The sequence below is a fragment of the Hemiscyllium ocellatum genome, chromosome 8 (genome assembly GCF_020745735.1).
Source record: "Hemiscyllium ocellatum isolate sHemOce1 chromosome 8, sHemOce1.pat.X.cur, whole genome shotgun sequence".
Classification (NCBI taxonomy): Eukaryota; Metazoa; Chordata; class Chondrichthyes; order Orectolobiformes; family Hemiscylliidae; genus Hemiscyllium; species Hemiscyllium ocellatum.
The window spans coordinates 76,090,284-76,112,154 of NC_083408.1; the positions used below are offsets into that span (position 1 = coordinate 76,090,284).

The 21,871-nt window shown below is 39.3% G+C and overlaps 1 protein-coding gene across 4 annotated transcripts in view; it reads left to right on the plus strand.

Annotated features, from left to right (window-relative positions):
• The window catches only part of ppp1r13bb (protein phosphatase 1, regulatory subunit 13Bb), a 113,261-nt gene that overhangs the window by 85,074 nt on the left and 6,316 nt on the right, over positions 1–21,871 (plus strand). For 3 of the 4 annotated variants that reach the window (XM_060829223.1, XM_060829225.1, XM_060829226.1), the window contains 6 exons: positions 174–375; positions 16,404–16,579; positions 17,363–17,888; positions 18,035–18,777; positions 21,378–21,515; positions 21,641–21,774. In XM_060829223.1, the coding sequence (XP_060685206.1) occupies positions 174–375; positions 16,404–16,579; positions 17,363–17,888; positions 18,035–18,777; positions 21,378–21,515; positions 21,641–21,774 (1,919 nt within the window). The remainder of the gene's footprint in view (positions 1–173; positions 376–16,403; positions 16,580–17,362; positions 17,889–18,034; positions 18,778–21,377; positions 21,516–21,640; positions 21,775–21,871) is intronic. The other variant, XM_060829224.1, reaches the window with a different exon arrangement.

The following is a 21,871-nucleotide window of genomic DNA, read 5'->3' on the forward strand; positions in this document are numbered from 1 at the left end:
CTACTATAGTGGCATAATCCTCCAACTCAATATAAAATTGGTTGTCCAAACCATAATTGTCAGTTTTGTCAAGATAAGATTCTAATAATGCAAATTTATTGTGGTGAAACAGTTGACCTTTCCTTAAAATTTGATATTGATGTTTGTTTTAAACAAACCTGTTTCTCCTCTAGCAGCTGAATCGAATTAATGGCGCGCCAACAACACCAGCGCACTCTAACACCTCTGGTCGTGTGGCTGCCGTGGGACCCTACATCCAAGTTTCTACTGCAGCTAGATCAGAAAGTAACCAGTCATCACCAGGAGAGATCTTGAAACCTCAGTCACTGACCATATCTAGCAATGGTGGCTATGTGATGTCTAGAGCAAAATCTGGTAAGCAGAGGAGTATGTTGCTTTTTTTTCTAAAAGAAAACCGATAGTCCTGTTCTGAGAGGGAGTAACATGCTAAAGAAAGAGTGAAATCCTTGGAGGGAGGCTTAACCCGTAATTCAGGAGCATTGTGGTAATGTCTGTAGATGAGTAATTCCGTGTTTAAGGCTAATATTCTGGAAATATGGGCTTAAACTCAACATAATGGGTGGTAAAATTTGAATTGGATACAACTTAGAATTAGATACTCATCTTATGGTGATCACTCAACCATTGTCAACTATTATTTTTTTAAAAATGACTAATATCTTTGAGAGAAGGTCATCTGTCTTCACCTGGTCTATGTATGACTTCATAGCCATAGGGCGGCACAGTGGTTAGCACTGCTGCCTCACAGCGTCAGAGACCTGGGTTCAATTCCTGCCTCGGGCAACTGTCTGTGTGGAGTTTGCACATTCTCCCTGTGTCTGCGTGGGTTTCCTCCCACAGTCTAAAAATGTGCAGTTTAGGTGAGTTGGCCATGCTAAATTGCCCGTAGTGTTGGGTGAAGGGGTAAATGTAGAGGAATGGATCTGGGTGTGTTGCTATTCGGAGGGTCGGTGTGGACTAGTTGAGCCAAAGGGCCTGTTTCCACACTAAGTAATCTAAAAAAAATCTGGTTAACTTTTAACTGCCGTCTGAAATGGTCTAGAGAGTAGTAGGTTCAAGAGCAACAAAGGGTGGGTAAAATGTTTACCTTGCTAGAAATGCCCATATCCCATACAAGAGTAAAGAAAAATGCCAGGGTTTAACCCACAGTATGTGTTCCATGGCAAAGCAATGTTGATTCAAAATCTGAACTTTTGGCTGTATCTTTGCCAATTAAAGCCATGTTTACTCATATGCCCCTCCTTCCATTCCCAGTGTAATATTCTGTTTCACAACTTTTTGTACTGAGTGAGTCTGTATTTAAGTAACCTCTTCCCTGGTTTCTTCCCTGAGTTTTGATTTTGAATAACAAAATGTATGAATTAAGTTATGATTATTTTCTTTTCTCCCTATGTTTATATTATGACTTCCCTGTCCTCTTTTATATTTCAAGCCCCTTAGAGTTCAAAAATCTAGCATCCTCAACTTTGGATATACTCAGAAAACTCATGGCAATTTGAGAAGCAGTTGGTTGAGGTATAGAACTTTTTCCAACAGTGTCACATACATTGTTACAGAGTGGTGCCCCTCAAACTGCATGTAAACAATTGCCTCTCTATTGGAGCGAGGAGCCTTTCTTGCGTTAACTACTAATTACTTTTGCATGTTGTCTAGATGAGTCACACAGAACTGAGATGTTGCAACAGAAAGATAAATTTGTAGTAGATCAAGTTTAAATTATCTGTTTTCATTTTAAATGTAGGCATAGGATCTATAATGCAGAATGATGGATTAGACAGGCAGTATCTGCAGACAAATAGTTCACTTTTAGATTTGGGGCTTCTTATGCTATGTTTAGAGCTGTGAAAGCCACAAATGCATTACACATACAGCACAGAAATTTAACTTTATGTTGTTGGAATTTTACAATATTATGCATTGTATTATGCATTATCCCTGATTTTAGCCATTTATTAAAGAAACATTGAATCCATGTTCTTGAATGAGAATCAAGAATGTCTGAAATACTCAGCAGGCCAGGCAACATGTTAACAAACAATAGCAGTAATTGCTGGAGAAACTCAGTAGGTCTAGCTGCATCTTTAGGGAGTTAACGGGGTTCATGTGATTAACTGTGGTCTCAAAAATGACCCCTGCAGGACTCCACTGGTCACCAGCTGCCATTCTGAAAAAGACCCTTTTATTCCCACTCTCCGTCTTCTGCCAGGCAGCCAATCCTCTGTCCATGCCAATACCTTTCCCTTAACACTATGGACTCATCTTATTTAGCAGCCTTACCAAAGGCCTTCAGGAAATCCAGATAGATTGCATCCACTTGCTCTCCTTTGTCTAACTTGCTCATTACTTCCTCAAAGAATTCTAACAGATTTGTCAGGCGCTGCTTTCCATTAACAAAACCATGCTGACCAAGCCCTATTTTACCAACGTTTTCCAAGTACTCCACAATCTCATCCTTATAAATGGACTCTTAAATCTTACAATGACCAGTCGTCCTATAATTTCCCATCTGCTTCATTCCCTTCTTCAACAGGGCTGTATATTTGCCATTTTCCAGCACCCTGAGTCCCTTCTTGACTCCAGTGATTCCTGAAAAATAACCACCAATATCTTCACAATCACTTCAGCTATCGCCTTCAGAACCCTGAGGTGTAGTTGATCCAATCTGGGTGATTTATCTATCTTCAAATCTTTCAGCTTCCCTAGCACCTTCACCTTTATGATCGCCACTATATTCACCTCCGTCCCCGACTGAAGTTCTGGTATACTGCTAATAACTTCCATTTGAAGACTGATGTCAGGTATCTATTCAGTTCCTCTGCCATTTTTAGCTCTCCATTACTACTACTCCAGCCTAATTTTTCAGTGGTCCAGTATTCACACCTTTTATATGCCTAAGAAAAACTCTTGGCAATTTTCTTTTAATTACTAGCTAACTTGCCCTCTTATTTCATAGTCTCCCTGCTTATTACTTTTTTTGTTGTCCTCTGCTGGTTTTTAAAGGCTTCCAAATTGCATTGGCTTCCCACTAATCTGCACCACATCGTATGCTTTTTCTTTTGCTTTTATGCTATCCCTGGCTCTGTTTGCCATGGCTGCCTCATCCTCCCCTTAGTTTCTTCTTCCTTGGGATGAATTTCTGTTGAACTTTCTGCATTACCTCTAGAATCTCCTGCAGTCTACAGTTCTGTTCCACTGCTGCTCCACTGGCTCTCCTTCTAATCAGCTGTGGCCAGCTCCTCCCTTTTGTCTTTCTGCGTTATTTTTTCTATTCATTTACTGGATGAGGGTGTTGCTGGTTAGCCCAGAAAGCAATTAAGAGTCAGACATATTGTTGACAGTCTAGATTCACATGTAGGCCAAATTAAGTAAAGATGGCAGTTTCCTTCCCAAAAGGACAATTGTGAATCAGACCAAAGGGGTAGCCATGGGCACATGTATGGGCCCCAGCTATGCCTGTCTCTTTGGCTACATAGAACAGTCGATCTTCCGAAATTACACCGGCACCACTCCCCACCTCTTCCCCCGCTACATTGATGACTGCATTGGCGCCACCTCAAGCTCCCTCGAGGAGGTTGAGCAATTCATCGACTTCACCAACACATTCCACCCTGACCTTAAATTTACCTGGACCATCTCTGACACCTCCCTCCCCTTCTTGGACCTCTCCATCTCCATTAATGACGACCAACTTGACACTGACATTTTTTTACAAACCCACTGACTCCCACAGCTACCTGGATTACACCTCTTCCCACCCTACTTCTTGCAAAAATGCCATCCCGTATCCCCAATTCCTCCATCTCCACGTATCTGCTCCCAGGAGGACCACTTCCACCACAGAACACACCAGATGGCCTCTTCCTTTAGAGACCGCAATTTCCCTTCCCACGTGGTTAAAGATGCCCTCCAACGCATCTCGTCCACATCCCGCACCTTCGCCCTCACACCCCACCCTTCCAACCGTAACAAGGATAGAACGCCCCTGGTGCTCACCTTCCACCCTACCAACCTTCGCATTAACCAAATCATCCGCCGACATTTCCGCCACCTCCAAAAAGACCCCCTCACCAGGGATATATTTCCCTCCCCACCCCTTTCCGCCTTCTGCAAAGACCGTTCCCTCCGTGACTACCTGGTCAGGTCACGCCCCCCTACAACGCACCCTCCCATCCTGGCACCTTCCCCTGCCACCGCAGGAACTGCAAAACCTGCACCCACACCTCCTCTCTCACCTCCATCCAAGGCCCTAAAGGAGCCTTCCACATCCATCAAAGTTTTACCTGCACATCCACGAATATCATTTATTGCATCTGTTGCTCCCGATGCGGTTACCTCTACATTGGGGAGACTGGACGCCTCCTAGCAGTTAGGGAACATCTCCGGAACACCCGCACCAATCAACCACACCGCCGTGTCCCAACATTTCAACTCCCCCTACCACTCTGCCGAGGACATGGAGGTCCTGGGCCTCCTTCACCACCGCTCCCTCACCACCAGACGCCTGGAGGAAGAACGCCTCATCTTCCACCTCGGAACACTTCAACCCCAGGTCATCAATGTGGACTTTAACAGTTTCCTCATTTCCCCTTCCACCATCTCACCCTAGTTCCAAACTTCCAGCTCAGCACTGTCCCCATGAGTTGTCCTACCTACCTATCTTCTTTTCTACCTATCCACTCCACCCTCCTCCCTGACCTATCACCTTCATCCCCTCCCCCACTCACCTATTATACTCCATGCTACTTTCTCCCCACCCCCACCCTCCTCTAGCTTATCTTTCCACGCTTAAGGCTCTCTGCCTTTATTCCTGATGAAGGGCTTTTGCCAGAAATGTCAGTTTTGCTGCTCCTTGGATGCTGCCTGAACTGCTGTGCTCTTCCAGCACCACTAATCCAGAATCTGGTTTCCAGCATCTGCAGTCGTTGTTTTTACCACATAGACATAGTGAGCCAAAGGGTCTGTTTCTATGCTGTATGAGTCTACGATATACTTCCTGTCGTATTATTGTTGTGGAAATTTAATGTCCTCTCCTACTTTGTATAAATATATAAAACGCCAAAGACTGGTTAAGGTAAAATTGGTCCTTCAGAGGCTTAGTTTTGGAATGTGAGGAAATGGTCAATGAACAAATATTTTGTCAGTCTTCACAATGGAGAACACGGATAACATATGAGTAATCGACAAGCAGACGAAGGCAGGTGAGGACATGGCAACAACCATCATCGTGAAAGAGGTAATGTCGGGCAAGCTAATGGAACTAAAGCTAGATAAGTCTCCAGGTCCTGATAGTATGTATCACAGGGTACTAAAAGAGATGATGGGAGAAATAACAATTACAATTGTGGTAATTTTCCAAAATATACTGGACTCTAAGGCAGTTTCAGCAGATTGGACAACAGCAAATGTGACACCGCTTTAAAAAAGGATGTAGACAAAAGATGAGGAATTATCAACTTGTTAGCTTAACTTGTGTAGTGGGCAAAATGCTTGAATCTATTATCAAGGAAGAATAGCAAGACATCTAGATAGAAATTGTCCCATTGGGCAGATACAGCATGCATTCATGAAAGGCAGGTCATTGTTTAACTTATCTACTTGAAGTCTATGAAGATATTACGCGTATGGCAGACAACAGGACCCAGTGGATGTAGTGTATCTGGATTTCCAAAAGGCATTGAAAGGCATACAAAAAGGAACCAGACAAAAAGCTGCTGCATAAGATAAAGATGCATGGCATTACAGGCAATATGTTAGCATGGATAGAGGATTAGTTAACCAACAGGAAGCAAAGAGTGGGGATAAATGAGTGCTTTTCTAGTTGGGATGAATAACTAATAGTGTGCCTCAGGAATAAGTGTTGGGACTGCAATTGTTCACAATTTACCTAGGTGATTTGGAGTTGGGGACCACATTTGGTGTGTCAAAGTTTGCAATTGACACTAAGATGAGTGGTCGAGCAAAGTGTGCAGAGGACTGTGAAACTTTGCAAAGGGACATAATTAAAGTGAGTGGGCAAAGGTCTTGCAGATGGGGTATAACGTTAATAAATGTGAAGTCATCCGTTTTGGTAGGAATAACAGTAAAAAGGACTATTATTTGAATAGTACAAAGTTGCAGCACGCTGCTATGTAGATGGACCTGGATTTCCTTGTGCATGAGTTACAGAAGGTTGGTCTGCAGGTGCAACGGGTAATTAAGAAGGCAAATGGAATTCTGTTCTTCATTTGCTAAAGGAATTGAGTTTAAAAACAGGGAAGTTATGTTGCAGCTGTATCAGGTGCTGGTGAGCCCACTTCTGGAATACTGCATGCAGTTTTGTTCGCCTTACTTGAGGAAGGATTACTATTCTTATAAAGGGTGCAGAAGACGTTCACCAGGTTGATTCTGGAGTCTAGGTGTTTGGCTTATGAAGGGAAACTGAGTAGATTGGGATTATATTCATGGGAATTTAGAAGAATGAGGGTGGAATCTTATAGAAACATATAAAGTTATGAAGAAAATAGACAAGATAGTAGTAGAGAGAATGTTTCCACCAACAGGTGAAACTAAGGCAAGAGGGCATTGCCTCAAAATTCAATCAGATTGAAGACCGAATTTTAAAGGAACTTCTTCACCCAGAAGGTTGTGAATCTGTGGAATTCGACGCCAGTGAAGTATTTGAGGCTTCCTTGTTAAACGTTTTTATAACCAAAATAATTTTTTGAACAGTAGAAGAATTAAGGTTTATGGTGAAATATCAGGTAAGCGGAGCTGAGGCCATGAAAAGATCAGCCATTAATCTTATTAAATGGCGGACCAGGCTCAAAGGGCCAGATAGCCTACTCCTGCTCCTATTTCTTATGTCCTTATGTATTTACTTTCCTAATTTTCTGATCTCTTTTGTCATTTTGCACTTGGTTTAGGTAATAATCCAGAAATTACAACTTTTGAGGTCCTGATTTTAATAATGTTCTTACTTCCTGACATTCCCCAAAGAGGACCTTTTGTCTACTGTTGTCTATGTTGGTGCCAACATGGACCACAACACTGGATCCTCTCCCTGCCTCTCCAGTAACCTTTCAAGTGACTTGAGTTGTCTCTCACCTTGGCACCAGTTTAGCAACGCACTATATGGGACTCTCGATCCTGCTCACAAAGTGTGCTACCTGTATCCCTAATAATAGAATCCCCTATTACTATCACTTTTCTTTGCGCTGACTTAACTTAAATGGATTCCTTGACATGGTGCAGTGATTAGTTTTACCACCCTCTTTGCAGACTGTTTCCTTATCCATACAGAGAGCAAGTACTCATACCTAATTTAAAACTGAAAGAACTGCGGAGACTGTAAAACATCTACATTCTGCCTGCAAAACAAAAATCCTGAGCTTCAGTGGACTGCCACTTTTACCACACTTTTCCCTGGCCAACGTCTCTGTCTCAGGCTTGCTGCAGTGCTCCAGCAAAGCTCAGCTCAAGCTGGAAGAACAACATCTCATTTTCTGCTCGGGGACCCTGCAGTTCTGCAGACTCAGTAATTGAGTTCAGTAATTTTAGGGCCTGAACACACTCATGCCCTAGCCCACTACTACACACACCAGGCCTTGTTATCTCACAGTCTGCCATTACACACTACCATACCTATTGTTAGACACTCTGTCTCTATTAACAGCTGATCACCCTCCCAGCCAGATTGTTATCGACTCCTTAGTCTGTTCAACTGTTGTTCGCCCTTTTTCGGCTCGATCCCAATATATCGTTTATTCTGTAAACCGTCCCCAGAACTCTGTCATCTGCATATAAACCAACACTCCAGTTACCATCAGTTCTGAGGAATAGTCAGCGGACCCAAAACGTTAACTTCAATTTCTCTTCGCAGATGCTGCCAAACCTGCTGAGCTTTTTCAGCAACGTCTGGTTTTGTTTCTGAAGTATTTATACCTTTTGGGTGTAGTCAAGAGCTGACATTCCTCTAGTGCTATATTCAGATTTCCTCTACCTTCCTTGCATGTTGTCACACCCTTCTGTCCCTGGCCAGTAGTCAAACTTGTACTATTTGAGTTACAGGTTCCCCTTCAAGCCAAAGTCCAACCTGGCTTGGAATTATACCATAATTCCTTCACTGTTATTGGGTCGTAATCCAGCAGCTCCCTAACTAACAGCATTATGTGTGTACCTACAATAAGTGGACTTTAATAATTCAAATATATACTACTCTTTTACTGACTCAGGGCTAATAAGATAGTGGAATAAATTCTGACTTTGCCAGTGACCCTATGATGCCATGAATGAATTTTAGAAACGTAAAAACATCAATGTATCTATTTCAATCTCACTTTGTAGTATAGAACCTCGAGCCTTTTGCTCAAGTGTAACTTTCATGGTGAAAATCTTACTTGGATTTATCTTGTGGCATCTTATTACTCTAAATTGACAGTTTTAGAAACCACGCACTCTGAACTCAGTTAGTCCCCACCTACTTAGGAAAAGAACAGGAAATGACATCAACCAGGGTAACCTAAATATACAAATAGAAAGCGGGACATAACACCAGTGCTTCACTGGAGGCTCACTGATGATGTTACCTAGTATGGTGACGAAACATCCAAACATGAACCTTCCAGCTCAGCAAGCAAACTTGCATCCAGAACCTCAACCTGAGCTGCAAATCTTCTCAAGACTCATTAGTCCTAATCATTTACAGATTCTACTCCTTTAAATTGTGGGTGGCATGGTGCTCAGTGGTTAGCGTGGCTGCCAACAGTACCACGGACCCCAGTTCAGTTAAAGCTTTGGGTTGATGTCTTTGTGGAGTTAGCTTGTTGTCTCATGTCTGCATGGATTTTCTCCCACATTTGCAAAGATTTGCAGGTTAGGTGGATTGGCTATGTTAAATTGTTTGTAGTGTCCAGAGTTAGGTGGATTAGCCGTGGTAAGTGCTGGGTTACAACACTAGAATAGTGGGGTGGGATGCTCTTATGAGTGTTGGTGCAGACTCGATGGGCTAACTGATCTTTGTCTTTAATGTAGGGATCCTAAATCCAGAAATCCAGTATTGTAAAAAATAAGCTTTTTCTTTCTCATTTTAAACAGGTTGCACTGATGTAGGGATTTAGAGGAGATATGAGAGAATTATTAGAATAAATGACGAGTGAGAAATGAAATTAATATCAGCGTGACTTGGCTATTGACCTAAGCTGCTTTGTATTCACATCAGTTGGTTGTCCCGTATCCCCTGTTTACTGGATGAAGGCATTCTGATCTGAAGTCACACATCCCAAATCTTTTTCCCTACCAATCAGCAGGTTCCAAAATCTGGCATAGTTTGAGATTGCCAGATTCGGGAAAGTATACCTGTAAATTCATGTGTTGGTTGTTTTTGATTACTAAACTGTATTTTATACTGGATTCTTTTGTATTCATACTGAAGAGTATTGATTTAGACTTTAATGCAAGAGCATCATTAAGAAGTTGAAGATGATATGAAAATTGACACTTGATGGTGAAAAAGAAAGCTGTAGACTACAGGAAGATAACAATAGATTGGTCAGGTGGGTAAAGACTGGGAAATGAAATTCAATTCAAAGAAAAGTGAGAACATCCATTTGAGGAGGGTTTTGAGGCAAAGGAATAAAAAGAGGTGTAGGATTTTGAAAATGTGCATCAGAGGAACTTTGAAATATGTCTTTGTATCCTTGTAGAACAGGTGGATATGATGGTTAAGAACCCATAACAAGATACACCCTATGCATCAAACAATAAAAGGAAGTAAGAGCAGGATATAGAGACTACATGAGCTCTGCAGAGAGCAGTATTTAGACCACAGCTAGAACACTTTGTACAGTTCTGTTCACTTCATTGCAGGAAGGATGTGATCACAATGGAGAGGCTACAGGGGAGAGTTAAGTGAATGCTGCCAGGAATGGAAAATTTTGGCCATTGAGAAAGGATTGGATAGGCTGCAGTTTTCTTTGTACAGTGAGAACTGACGAGAGATTTATTCGATGTAGATAAACTGCGAAAGATTTAAAGTAACTGGTACAAAGATTAGAGGAAAGTTGACTAATTTTTAAACAAATTTTGGTCTGGAATTCACAGAACTCTTTCTTAAACTTGGGAAAAAAAAAACACGATTATGCAATTGTCAACTGGAATATATAATTAAATGGGATTTTTTAATGGCACTCAATGAGCTGAACAGCATCCTTCTGAAATTTTTCCGTGTAGTTTGAGAACAGATTGATACATGATCTTTCACTTCTGAGACTTGGAGTGAAATCCAATCCAAACTAATGTTACCTTCTGTTGTATGCATTTTGTACAAAATCAGTTTTACAATCCTTGAGGAAACAATACAAAATTGCTGACAATTTGGCACAATGTTGGCAATTTTACTCAAGGGACTGAGGAGGAACTAATTTAGAAAATGGAATGTAATACACAGGTTTGAGCACAGGCACTTTATTTGGGGAGAAAGTCAGAAGCTTTTTTCTAGATGATGTATAAAATCTATGGATTTTTTGATGCTGGAACTGAGTACTGAAATAGGAGAGAGTTTTTGTTAGCATTGTTATACTTAAGCTTTTACTAGTAATTATTCAGTTCATATATTTATAGCACTATAATTTGTGTTTATAATTTTAGTTTTTCAGACATCATTTAACCTTTCTCTTTTATATTATATTCAATATATTCTCTTGTATCCTCGTACTTGACTTTTGTTTTCCTGGGTCCGTCAATGACTCACTTTGCTTTGACTTGTTGGACAGAATCAGATAGCAGTTTGAAAAAATCTCCAGGAATTTGGAAAGTTTCAGATTTAGACATCATAGTGGATCCTGTTTTAATTTCTTCTACCTCTATAAAGTCTCCAGGTCATAGTGTGATCTACCTGGCAACTTCTGTTCCTGACAAACTACATTGTGAGTCTATGGAACTGGTACTTCAAGAACATAATCTGTTGCATAATCTTTTGACTTCCATGCAGCACTCTTTTCTGTTTGCCTAGAAATGACATTTGGAAATTACCTGGTTGCATTCAATAACTTGTCATAATAGCCGTAACAAGTTTGTTATGGATAAAGTAAATGTTATTGTATCACCAAATGTCAATGTAAATAAACGTAATTGTAGAGTTGCATATCAATGCTGTATGTATTAATTCACAAAATAATGAGTTACAACAGCCTAATCTTGTTTTAGGAAGCATATATTTGAGTTTAAAATTTAAAATAATGAGTTCTACAATTGTCCATTTTCTTTTTATGTTCCATTATGCATAGATGAAATTCTTGAGACACAAGCTGACCGGCTCCTGGGTGGTGTCTAATGTGGATGTTGGTCTTGTTTCTGGTTCATCCTTGCATTTATCAAATTATGAAAGCAGACTCTTGGGCAGTACATCTTTACACAATTCTGCTTTTCAAATTTCTGTAATTTGCTATAATTTTGAATACTGCAGTACTTTAATAATGCATCCATAACTAAAGCTGGCTTCCTGTTTTGAGGATTTTTAATGTTTGTTATGCTTAAGTCTTGTTTATGCATGTGACTGTTGCATGAAGCTTCCCAGATGATTGGTTTTTAAAGTACTATAAAACTGAAACCTTTTGCACAAAATTAACTCCTTGAAACCAGTTTGTTCACAAATGTTTATAATAGCCTTCCATTGGTTGTTATGGTTTCATGATGTAAAGTCTTACAAATTCCTTTTAGTGCTATTCTGAATGCAGTGTGACAGTGACCTTACAAAGGGCATCATCTGGATTTGCATTAGTTCGTATGTGATACTAAATTACATTCTTGTTTAATTGCAATAGATTCATTTGTGACAGTAGATAAGAGAGTTAAAATCAGTGGAGATATTCATTGCAGGATGATACTGAGTTTTAGAGATGAAAAAGCAAAAGTAGGCCACAATTTTGTTCCCCCGATGATCCTTTTGGTATTGAATAATCTTCAGTTATGTTACATGTTACATGTTTCACGTAGTCTGTTATTTGTCTTTTGATTCCCACTCACTTTTCTAAAAGAAGTTGTCGTAGTCTGTCAGTGTTAAATTAAAATCTTGTGAAAGCAAAAGGTTTATGTTCCAAATCCTGTACTTTAATTTTATACTTGTCAGAAAAATTGTTTTTCTTTGAAGGTCTGCTTCCAGAGACAAGATTGTGACACACTAATTTAATGCTTCTTAAACTAAAACTGTAGAAGTTAATTTTTAATTGTAAAACTAGGAAGGATTTTTGTAGTCTTTATCAAATTGGATAGCAATCCCATTCAAATTAGAAAAAAGTTCATAAGTCAAAATAATAAGCTTGGTTCTCTTTAAATGATTTTTGTGGTGACTACAGTGGTTCAGTTTTGTATTCTTGACTTTGCCATAACTACTAGTTTTAAATATTACTCTTCCCATTGGATAACTGTATTATGAACTATCGCACAGTGTATTACCATATGAACTGAATGTGTTTTGGCTTCCCCATATTTCATAGGAATATTTCTCTGAATATCAATGCTATACATATCAAGACAATTACAGCTTTGGTTGATGCTGATTTAGGTAATCTCAGCTCAAATGAGATCGCTGATAAGCCTTGTTGTCCTTTGAGTGAGTGAAAAGGGGACAAATTGGCCAAATACCTACGTGTAATTGCTGTCTAATGACATTCACTTCCCTATCTTATTGGAATCACAAGATTGTTGCAAAGGCGGTCATTTGGCCCATTGTGTCTGTGCCAGCTTTCGAAATGAGCATCTTTCTTGGTGTCATTCCCCTATCCTTTTTTTAACCCTGAACACACACTGCTCCTTTTCAGAGCACACGATCTAATTCCCCTCTGATTGCTTTGTACCTGTCTTCATTACACACTCAAGCAGTGCATTCAAGATTTGAACAACTCATTGTATGAAAATGTTTTTTTCTGTAAATAACCTTTGTTTCTTTTATGAGTTACATTAAAGCTGTGCCTCCTTGATCTTGACCTTTCACAAGTGGAAACATTTTCTCCCTATATACTCTGTCCTAACCTTGAATGATTTCAGAAATTTGAGGTGTTGCATATTGTTAAGGCAAACCAGGGCAGAATTTATGCAGTTAATACTAGGGCCCTGAGAAATGTTAAAACATAGAGACCTGGGGTATAGGTGTATGGTTCCTGGAAGTGGAGTCGCAGCTAGATAAGGTGGTGAAGGCTGCATTTGGGATGCTTGCCTTCATTGGTCAGAGCATTGAGTATAAAGATTGGGATGGTCATGTTACAGCTGTAGAGGATATTGGTGAGGTCACTTTTGGTGTACTGTGTACAGTTCTGGTCACCCTTCTACAGGAAGGGCGTTGTTAAACTTGAGGGTGCAGAAAAGATTTACAAGGTATTGCTGGGATTGGAGGGTTTGATTTACAGGGAGCGAGTGCATAGGCTGGGGATTCTTTCTGTCAAATTTCAGAGCCTGAGGGGTGACCTTCTAGAGGTTTATAAAGTCATGAGGGACATGGATAGGGTGAAAAGTCAAGACCTTTTTGGTCGGGTATGGGAGACCAAAACTAAAAGGCGTACATTTAAGGTGAGTGGAAAGATTTAAAAAGCACCTGAGGGGTAACTTTTTCACACACTGGTTGGTGTGTCTATGGAACAAACTGCAAGAGGAAGTGGTGGATGCAGATACAATTACAACATTTCAAAGTTATTTGGATGGGTATATGAATAGGAAGGGTTTAGAGGGATATGGGCCAAATGCTGGCAGATGGAACTAGATCAGATTGGGATGTGTAGTCGCTGTGGATGAGTTGGTCTGAAGGGCCTGTTTCCATACTGTATGACTCTATAACTACATCTGTAAAAACATGGTCTTTGACCGCACTCCTTGAAATTTTGCCAAGTACGATTTTTCTCTGTCTAACAGGCACCATACTGTTATGTGCCATTTCCTAGAAAGTAGCTAGTTGTCTATGCTGCTACTAAAATGTAGCCAACTTGGAGGGATGCAAGCAGTTCTGGATTAATGTGTTGCTCCTCTCATTTGAGTCACAAATGGAGACTCTTTGGACTGTGTGTCTGTGCTAACTGAAATATAACTAACAGATTAATCACAGCTTGCAGCTCTACATCTGTACCTTTGTAGGTTTTGACCATGTTATATACATGGGATAAAGGTGTCACTGGCTAGGCCAATACCTAATTGGCTTTGAGGAGATGGTGGTGAGTTGCCTTCTTGAACTTCTGCAGTGAATAAGCCCGCAGTGCTGTTAGGAAAGTAGTTCCAGGAGTTTGTCTCAGCAACAGTGAAAGAAGTTTTGAGAGGAATTTTCAGGTAGTGGTGTTTCCATATATCTGCTCTCCTTATCCTTTCAGGAGTCTGTGGGTTTGGAAGATGCTGTTGAAGGAACCTTGGTGAGTTGCAGTGGTTTGACATCTTGTGTTCTCTTTAAATTTGTTGAGGATTTTTGTTTCTACCACCCTTTTGGGTAGTAAATTCCAGATCCTTACCAATTTCTGATGAAAGAATTGCCCTTCCATTCCTCTCTGTAATCCAACCACCAGTGTTTATGCCCCTGTTTGTTGACATCTCTGCTAACATCAATAGTTCCTTCCTATCCAGTGTATCTAGGCATCTCATAGTTTTGTACACCTCAATGGAATATTCCATTAGCTTCTTTGTTCCAAGAGAAACAAACTCAGTCTATTCAATGCTATTTTATCACTAAAATACTACTTTGTTAGTTATGTTCTTCTAAATCTCCTCTTGTACCGTTTCAATGTGATCTTCACCTGCTGTCAAGTGACCAGAACTATATGCAGTACTGTAGCTGTAGTTTAAATCATGCTGGCCTAAACATCCTGCCTTTATGCTCCAGGTCGTGACCAACGTACGAAGGTATCCCCTATGCTTTGTTGACTGCCTTATCTATCTATTCTGCTACCTCAGATCTGGTAGATATTCAGTAGGATCCCCCTCCTTCACTACACTTGATAAAAGTCTACTATTTAATGTGTATTACCTTGCTGTGTTTGTTCTTACCAAATGCATTGCGTCATTTTTCTGGACAGAATTCCATTTACCACTTTTTTTTTTCCCCCACTTTTTAGTCCTTCGATATCTGCCTCCAGATTACAGTTTTTCCTCCTTGATGATGTCCTTACATTTTAGTCTCAGTCGCTGATATGAGTGCTGTGAACAGTTAGGGAATGAGTAGTGAGTTCTGTAGAATCCCACTGAAATCAACTTTCCATTCTCAAAGTTATTCTTTTATCATTAATCCTTTGCTTCCGGTCAGTTGGCCAGTTTTGGATCCAACTTGTTCATTTCTCTTGGGTTTCATACATTGCAGGCTGGTAGAAAAATAACAGCATTTCAAAAGCCTTGATAAAATCAGAGGACCATCTCAAGCACCTTATCAACACTCCTTGTTAACACCTAAAAACAATTTCAGTCAAGTTAATCACTACCTTCCCTTAACAAATTTGCGCTGTCCTTTACTATCTGTGTATCTCTAAAAAAACTATTTATACCTTATCTCAGAACCTTTTCCAATAACTTGCACACTATTGAGAAAGCATAAATACTTAGGCTATTGGTTACTCTAATTTTATAGAACAGAACAAGGTTCGTAGTCCTGCAGTCATCTAGTGCCATACCTGTGGCTCGAGAGGATTGGAAAACGGTGGTTAAAACATTGACATTTTACCATGCTTCCCTAATAGCCTAGAAGACATTTCATCTGGGCTTAGTGAATTGTCTATATTCAAGAATGCTAAGCATCTTAAATATAAGGAGGGATTGTTATCCCTTACAATATTTCATACGTTTTAACTGAAATAACTACTTTGTCCATCTGAGAATTTTATTCATGAAGACCCTATAAACTGCAAAATTCTACATTATTTTGAAATGCTGACCCATCCATCCAATTGAAGGTTAAACCAATACTTAGGAAAAGAAAGTGCCTTTTATGTTGGTGTGACAACTGATATTTAGCATTGGTATTTAAAGCATCATTGTTTTTATGTCCATTGAGTGGATCATGGTGATGGCAAACCACCTGCTGTCCAAAAATGCTAATAAACCGCTCAGGATAAAGCAACAGGCAGTGTGCCAAGGACCTGCTTCAGGAAGAAGACATGTGATATTAAGTAAATGTTGATTCAATATCTAATTAATAGTTTGTAACTAAACTCAACTGTATCCATGTTTCATATACATTACTAGTATTAGGAAAGTGTCCTCAAAGTGGCTGCAATGATTGTGCGTGATGAACAATAGTTGGTGTATTCTCTCCCTACCTGCCCAAACTTAAGTGACCGATTGGAAACTAACCAGCTGTGATAAATTTAATTAAAATAAGTACTGTTTGGATCTCTTTAGAATAGATTTATTAAATGTTTTATGATTTTTAATTTCCTAATTAGGTCACGATGGAAATTGGCCAACACTCCCACAGGGCTCTGCTATTACAGGGAAATCACCTACAACAACAAACAATGACTGGAAAGAATCCAACATGGATACAGTTTTGAAACCAGGTGCTGGATCAAGTCAGACCCTGTCCACTTCCTCAACTGTTTCAAACAATGAGAAAATGGTGGTAGGTTTTGGCAGTATTTCAAAGTGGTCTCTGATGTTTTGATATTAAGGCATTTTTTTCCTTTATTTGAATTCAGCAAACTGATTTTGAGGTTTAATCAGCTTCTCCAGGGCATGCACATTTATTTTGTACTGAATCCAAAGCATTTAAAATAAAATGTAAATGCTTTTGTTTCTTAATTTATATAAATACAGTAGAAGTTTTTCTGTGAGACTGAGACTAGTTTAGGCATGTTATAGTCTACCTGATTGAATACTGAATTCACATTAACAGCTATTAGTAATTCTGTTTTCCTATATGCACGTTTTTTAGGCACATCTTCCGTTCCTTTGCTTGTGCACACTTGATTCCTTTTGTAATTTAATTTCCTGTCTTCTGCTCTTTCACAGACCTTCCGTTTGCACCTTTCTCTTCTCCCATCATCTCCTCCCCCACCCGCCCCACCGCCCTGTGCCCCACACGCACATGCATACACTCTTTCTTTCTTTCTTTCTTTCTCTCTCGACGTTTCCTGCCTTATTTTTAGACAGTTGGATCTCTAAACATTCTTAGTTCTGACCAAGATTCAGCGACTTGAAAATGTAAACTCAGATGCTGTCATTCCTGTTGAGTACATCTGGCATTTCTGTCTTTATTTTAGGTTTCCAATATTCACAGTATTTTACTGATGGGGTGTCTAGCTTTTTCAAACTGGCCAACAGTTAAATATTGTTGAGGTATATCTTAGTTTTGGAGATTATAAATCTGATATGACTCAATTTAATAACATCTTATTTAATTTAGGGTATTGAATCTGGAAAAGTACCATCATCTGTGCCCAGTGCAATAAAGCAGCTGCCTCAATCATATGGACCTCACTCAAAATCTTCCCTCATGACAATTGGTTCTACAAATTCTCTGGAAAGAATGAAAGAGGGCACCCAGTCTCGGTCTAGTATGGGTTCAGTCTCTAATATTACTTCAGCAAATTGGCAGAGAGCTATCCAGCCTTCGCAACCTGCAAGCACATTTCAAGCTAGTGCCTCGCAACAGATTCAGCAAAGAATTACTGTGCCTCCAAGTCCTACTTATCAGCCAGCTGCTTCACCACTGTTTTCTGCTGTAGATAGCAGACCTGATCCCCCGCTGGCTGTGGCTGTAAGGCCATTCTTGACTGACAAAGGTTCTAGGCCTCAGTCTCCACGCAAAGGGCCTCAAACCGTGAATTCCAGTTCGATTTATTCAATGTATCTTCAGCAATCTACTCCACCAAAGAACTACCAACAGGCTACATACAATACCCTAAACAAAACACATACTGTTAAAGCAAGTAAGTAGCTTTTGATTAAACATCTCATAATTTAGTTCTTATAAGATTGTGTCAATAGTCAAGGTTAATTATTCTGTTTAGTTTAGTATAGTAAAGCATAATTATTACTTTTGGGTCAGTAAAGAGATTTCCTTTTCCCTTTCCAGTGTATGGGAAGCCAGTATTGTCGTCTGGATCAGGTTCGGCTTCACCATCTCCTTTGCCTTTTACTCATACTCAGCCTTTCCAAAGTTCTCAACCGCAGACCAGTGGTGAAAACCAAACTAGTAATGAAAAGGATTTAGAGCATGAGAACTTGCCACCCACCAATTCAAATGTTGAAAACATACCACGTCCTCTGAGTCCTACGAAATTATTGCCAATTGTGCACTCACCATTAAGGTATCAAAGTGATGCTGATCTTGAAGCTCTAAGGAAAAAACTGGCACATGCACCAAGACCTCTGAAGAAGCGCAGTTCTATAACTGAGCCAGAAGGCCCAAGTGGACCAAATATACAGAAGTTGCTGTATCAGCGTTTTAATACACTAGCTGGGGGTATGGATAACATGCCATTTTATCTCCCCAGTAACCAACAGGACTATGTGGGTGCTTTAGCCGACGTTGATAATGGTAATGCCAGCCTCGTAGAATCATCTGGTTCTGTGCAGCCTGAACCAACAACACAGCCTGAAGTTCGACCATCATCCGATGCCAATGATAACCAGCTGCCTTCTCCTAAACATTCTGACTTGATTCAGACAGATAACAATGAGATACCTGCTACAATAGAGGACAATAACAATAATCCTGCTGTTGTTCAAACGGAACAACTGCCAAGTCCTGTGCCAGAAATCATATCACCAGAGGGAGATGTTCCCCCACCACCTGCTGTGCCACTGCCGCTTCCTGTAAGTTTTGTGTTGTACCTGAAATAAACTATAAACAAAGGATAATGTCAATAGAATCAATGAGCATTTGTTTAAAGCTGTGTTTCAAGAGACAAAATAACATAGTGAATTATGATAATGTCCAATGGAGTATAAGTAGTTACTTTAGCCCCTCGGCCCTGTGTATTTAATTACATCATTGCTGATCTGGAACCTAACTCCAAATACAGATAAAATCTCAGATTTTAAATCCAATTCAGAATTATGGATGTAAATCTGATTTTGATCAAAAATGTTCTCCGATGAATTTGGATGGTATTAGCTGAATATGTGCTCATTGAACAATTCTGTCCCTAATGTTGTATTAAACTGAGAATCTCTTTTGGCTTTCATGTGTGTCTGATGTGAGAAGTAGAATTGATGTAGCAGAGGAAATATTTTTAGTTTGGGTAAGGACAGAGCAGGGCTTCATTTGCATCACATCATGTAAATATTGTTAATCTCTTTCATAGGTTTTGTCAAAATATTTGATATCTTCATTGCTTTTAAAGAAAATGTTATTGAAATTTGTCTCTGAAGTCAAATGTTTCTTCTGTATGACGATTTTTGATGTAGTAAGATGATTTGAACTGAGACAGAGATCATAATATTGATATTTAGAGATTGCACAAAAGTAGAAGGTTTGACAACCGAAGGAAGAATCAGAAAAGATTAGAAGAATAGATTCAGGAAATTGCCAGATAAATGGCCAATGTAGTTTATCTTGAAATTGGTAAAGTTCTAATACATAAACAAACTATTTGACTTAATCAACCAACTTATCTAGCATTTGATTAAATAATAGTAGTTTTATTTACTGCATCACATCATCCCTTTTTTTTTAACCCTCTTGGCCATTCTCTCCTTGTATTTTAATCAATTTTCTACCCAACTTTTAATTCTAAAAATTTATTCAATAGCTTTATAACCCTAAATTTGTCTTGCTCTGTCCGTACAATGCTGTCTTCAAGTTGTATCTCGATATATCTTTAGCGTTATATATCATGGATTCTGATAAAATCGAGAATTTAATTGTCTACAACTGTAACAATCTGAGATGCTACGTATAATGCGCTGTAAACCTACAACTTCAATCCATTGATTCATATTCCATTTGTTTGCAAGGAACAGGTCCCTGGATATGAATGTAGTTCTCGTGGGCAACTGTAAATGAGCCATGTTATGAGCTTAATTGATTTTAAATTGGTTGTTAATGTGTCAGGTAGAACTTAGATTCTATATTCTTCTGTTTTTCCTGACAAATGCAAGATGAAAAGTGTCAGTTCTTTTCTCAGTGATTTTCATTCCTTTTCCTCTTTTATTCCTCTGTCCTAATGTAGAAATTAAAATCTTCTAGTCTTCCATTGTTGCTATTAATAAGTTAGTATTGATTAACTTCTCATTTTGTGATCCATCATTCTCGCAATTAACTTTGATCAATATTACAAGCTCTTTATCTTGTTAAAAATCACACAACACCAGGTTATAGTCCAACAGGTTTAATTGGAAGCACACTAGATTTCAGAGTGACGCTCCTTCATCAGGTGATTGTGGAGGGCTTGATCGTAACACAGAATTTATAGCAAAAATTTGCAGTGTGATGAAACTGAAATTATACATTGAAAAATTGATTGTTCAGCCTTTCATCTGTTAGAATACAGTGATAGTTTCACTTCTTTCATGTGTAAATCACAAAACCTTTTTTTAAAAGTTGCATTCTTGGGTTAGCTGTTAACAATGGTGATAGCTAAACAATATGTTGAAGGTGTTAAACCCCCCCCCCCCCACCAGTGTTCTCTGTCTGTGACCTGATGTTTAGATTGATTCTAATCTAAAAAGTGAGATAACAGAGTTTTACATAAATTCATGCAGTTTTTGAGCTCAGAGTTCTACATGAATGTATGCAGTTTTTGAGCAAAGTACAATGTAATTCGGCAAGTACAAATTCACCCCACAAAATATATGTGTGCATGTGGGTCTTTGTCTGTCTATGTGTGGGTGTTTGTCTGGGGTCGGGGTTGTGAGTGTGAGAATGTGTGTGTGTGTGTGTGTGTGTGTGTAGTGAGTGCCGAGTGTCTTAAGTCTGTGAGGGGGTGCATGTGTGGGTGTCTGTAAGGGTGTGTGTGTGCAAGTCTGTGTGTACCTGTGTCCATGTGTGTGTGTGTGTGTGTGTGTGTGTGTGTGTGTGTGTAGTGCAATGGTGATCACCTGTAACGGTAATGTAAATGTTATGGTAATCACCTGTATCTTGTTGATCCAACTATTTTGACATCATCGCTAGCACTTCTACACCTACCTGACTCTACTGTATAGCAGATGTTGTCTTGCACCAATATGATTTCTTCTTAACTGTTCTATCTCCTACATGTATTCAGTGCAGTGAAGTTTTGGGCCAAAAAAAAAGCAGTGTCTGAATATGTATACTCAATGGAAAAGCATTGGAGTAGGGGGACAAAGTTATTAGGGCTTCACTGATGCAATTCATTGGAAGTGACCATTATGCGCACTCTTACTAGCCATGGAAAAATAACTTTTTGTTGTGATAATTATTGTTTTCTTTTAACTTCACACTATTACCTCAGATCAAACGTACAAATTTGAAAAAACCTGATTCAGAACGGACAGGTTGTGGGATGCGGGTAAAATTCGATCCTCTTGCTTTACTCCTGGATGCTTCTTTAGAAGGAGAATTTGATCTTGTGCAGCGCATCATTTATGAGGTGACTCTTCAACTTTTTAAAAAAATATTGTCATTTGTTACACACTGTACTTGAAATCCCTAGACAATGGAACATGATGTTCCTTAATATGTGTAGCCTTCAATTTATTTTTCTGTTTTGGCCAGGTTAATGATCCCAGTAGACCTAATGATGAAGGGATTACACCGTTACACAATGCAGTATGTGCTGGTCACCATCACATTGTGAAATTCCTTGTTGATTTTGGTGTAAATGCAAACGCAGCAGACAGTGATGGATGGTAAGCTTGAGATATTCTGACGTGAAAATTCATTGAAATACAGTGAATAAATAATTAAATAAAGCTGATTAAATCTTGTCTTCCATCCAATTGGTAA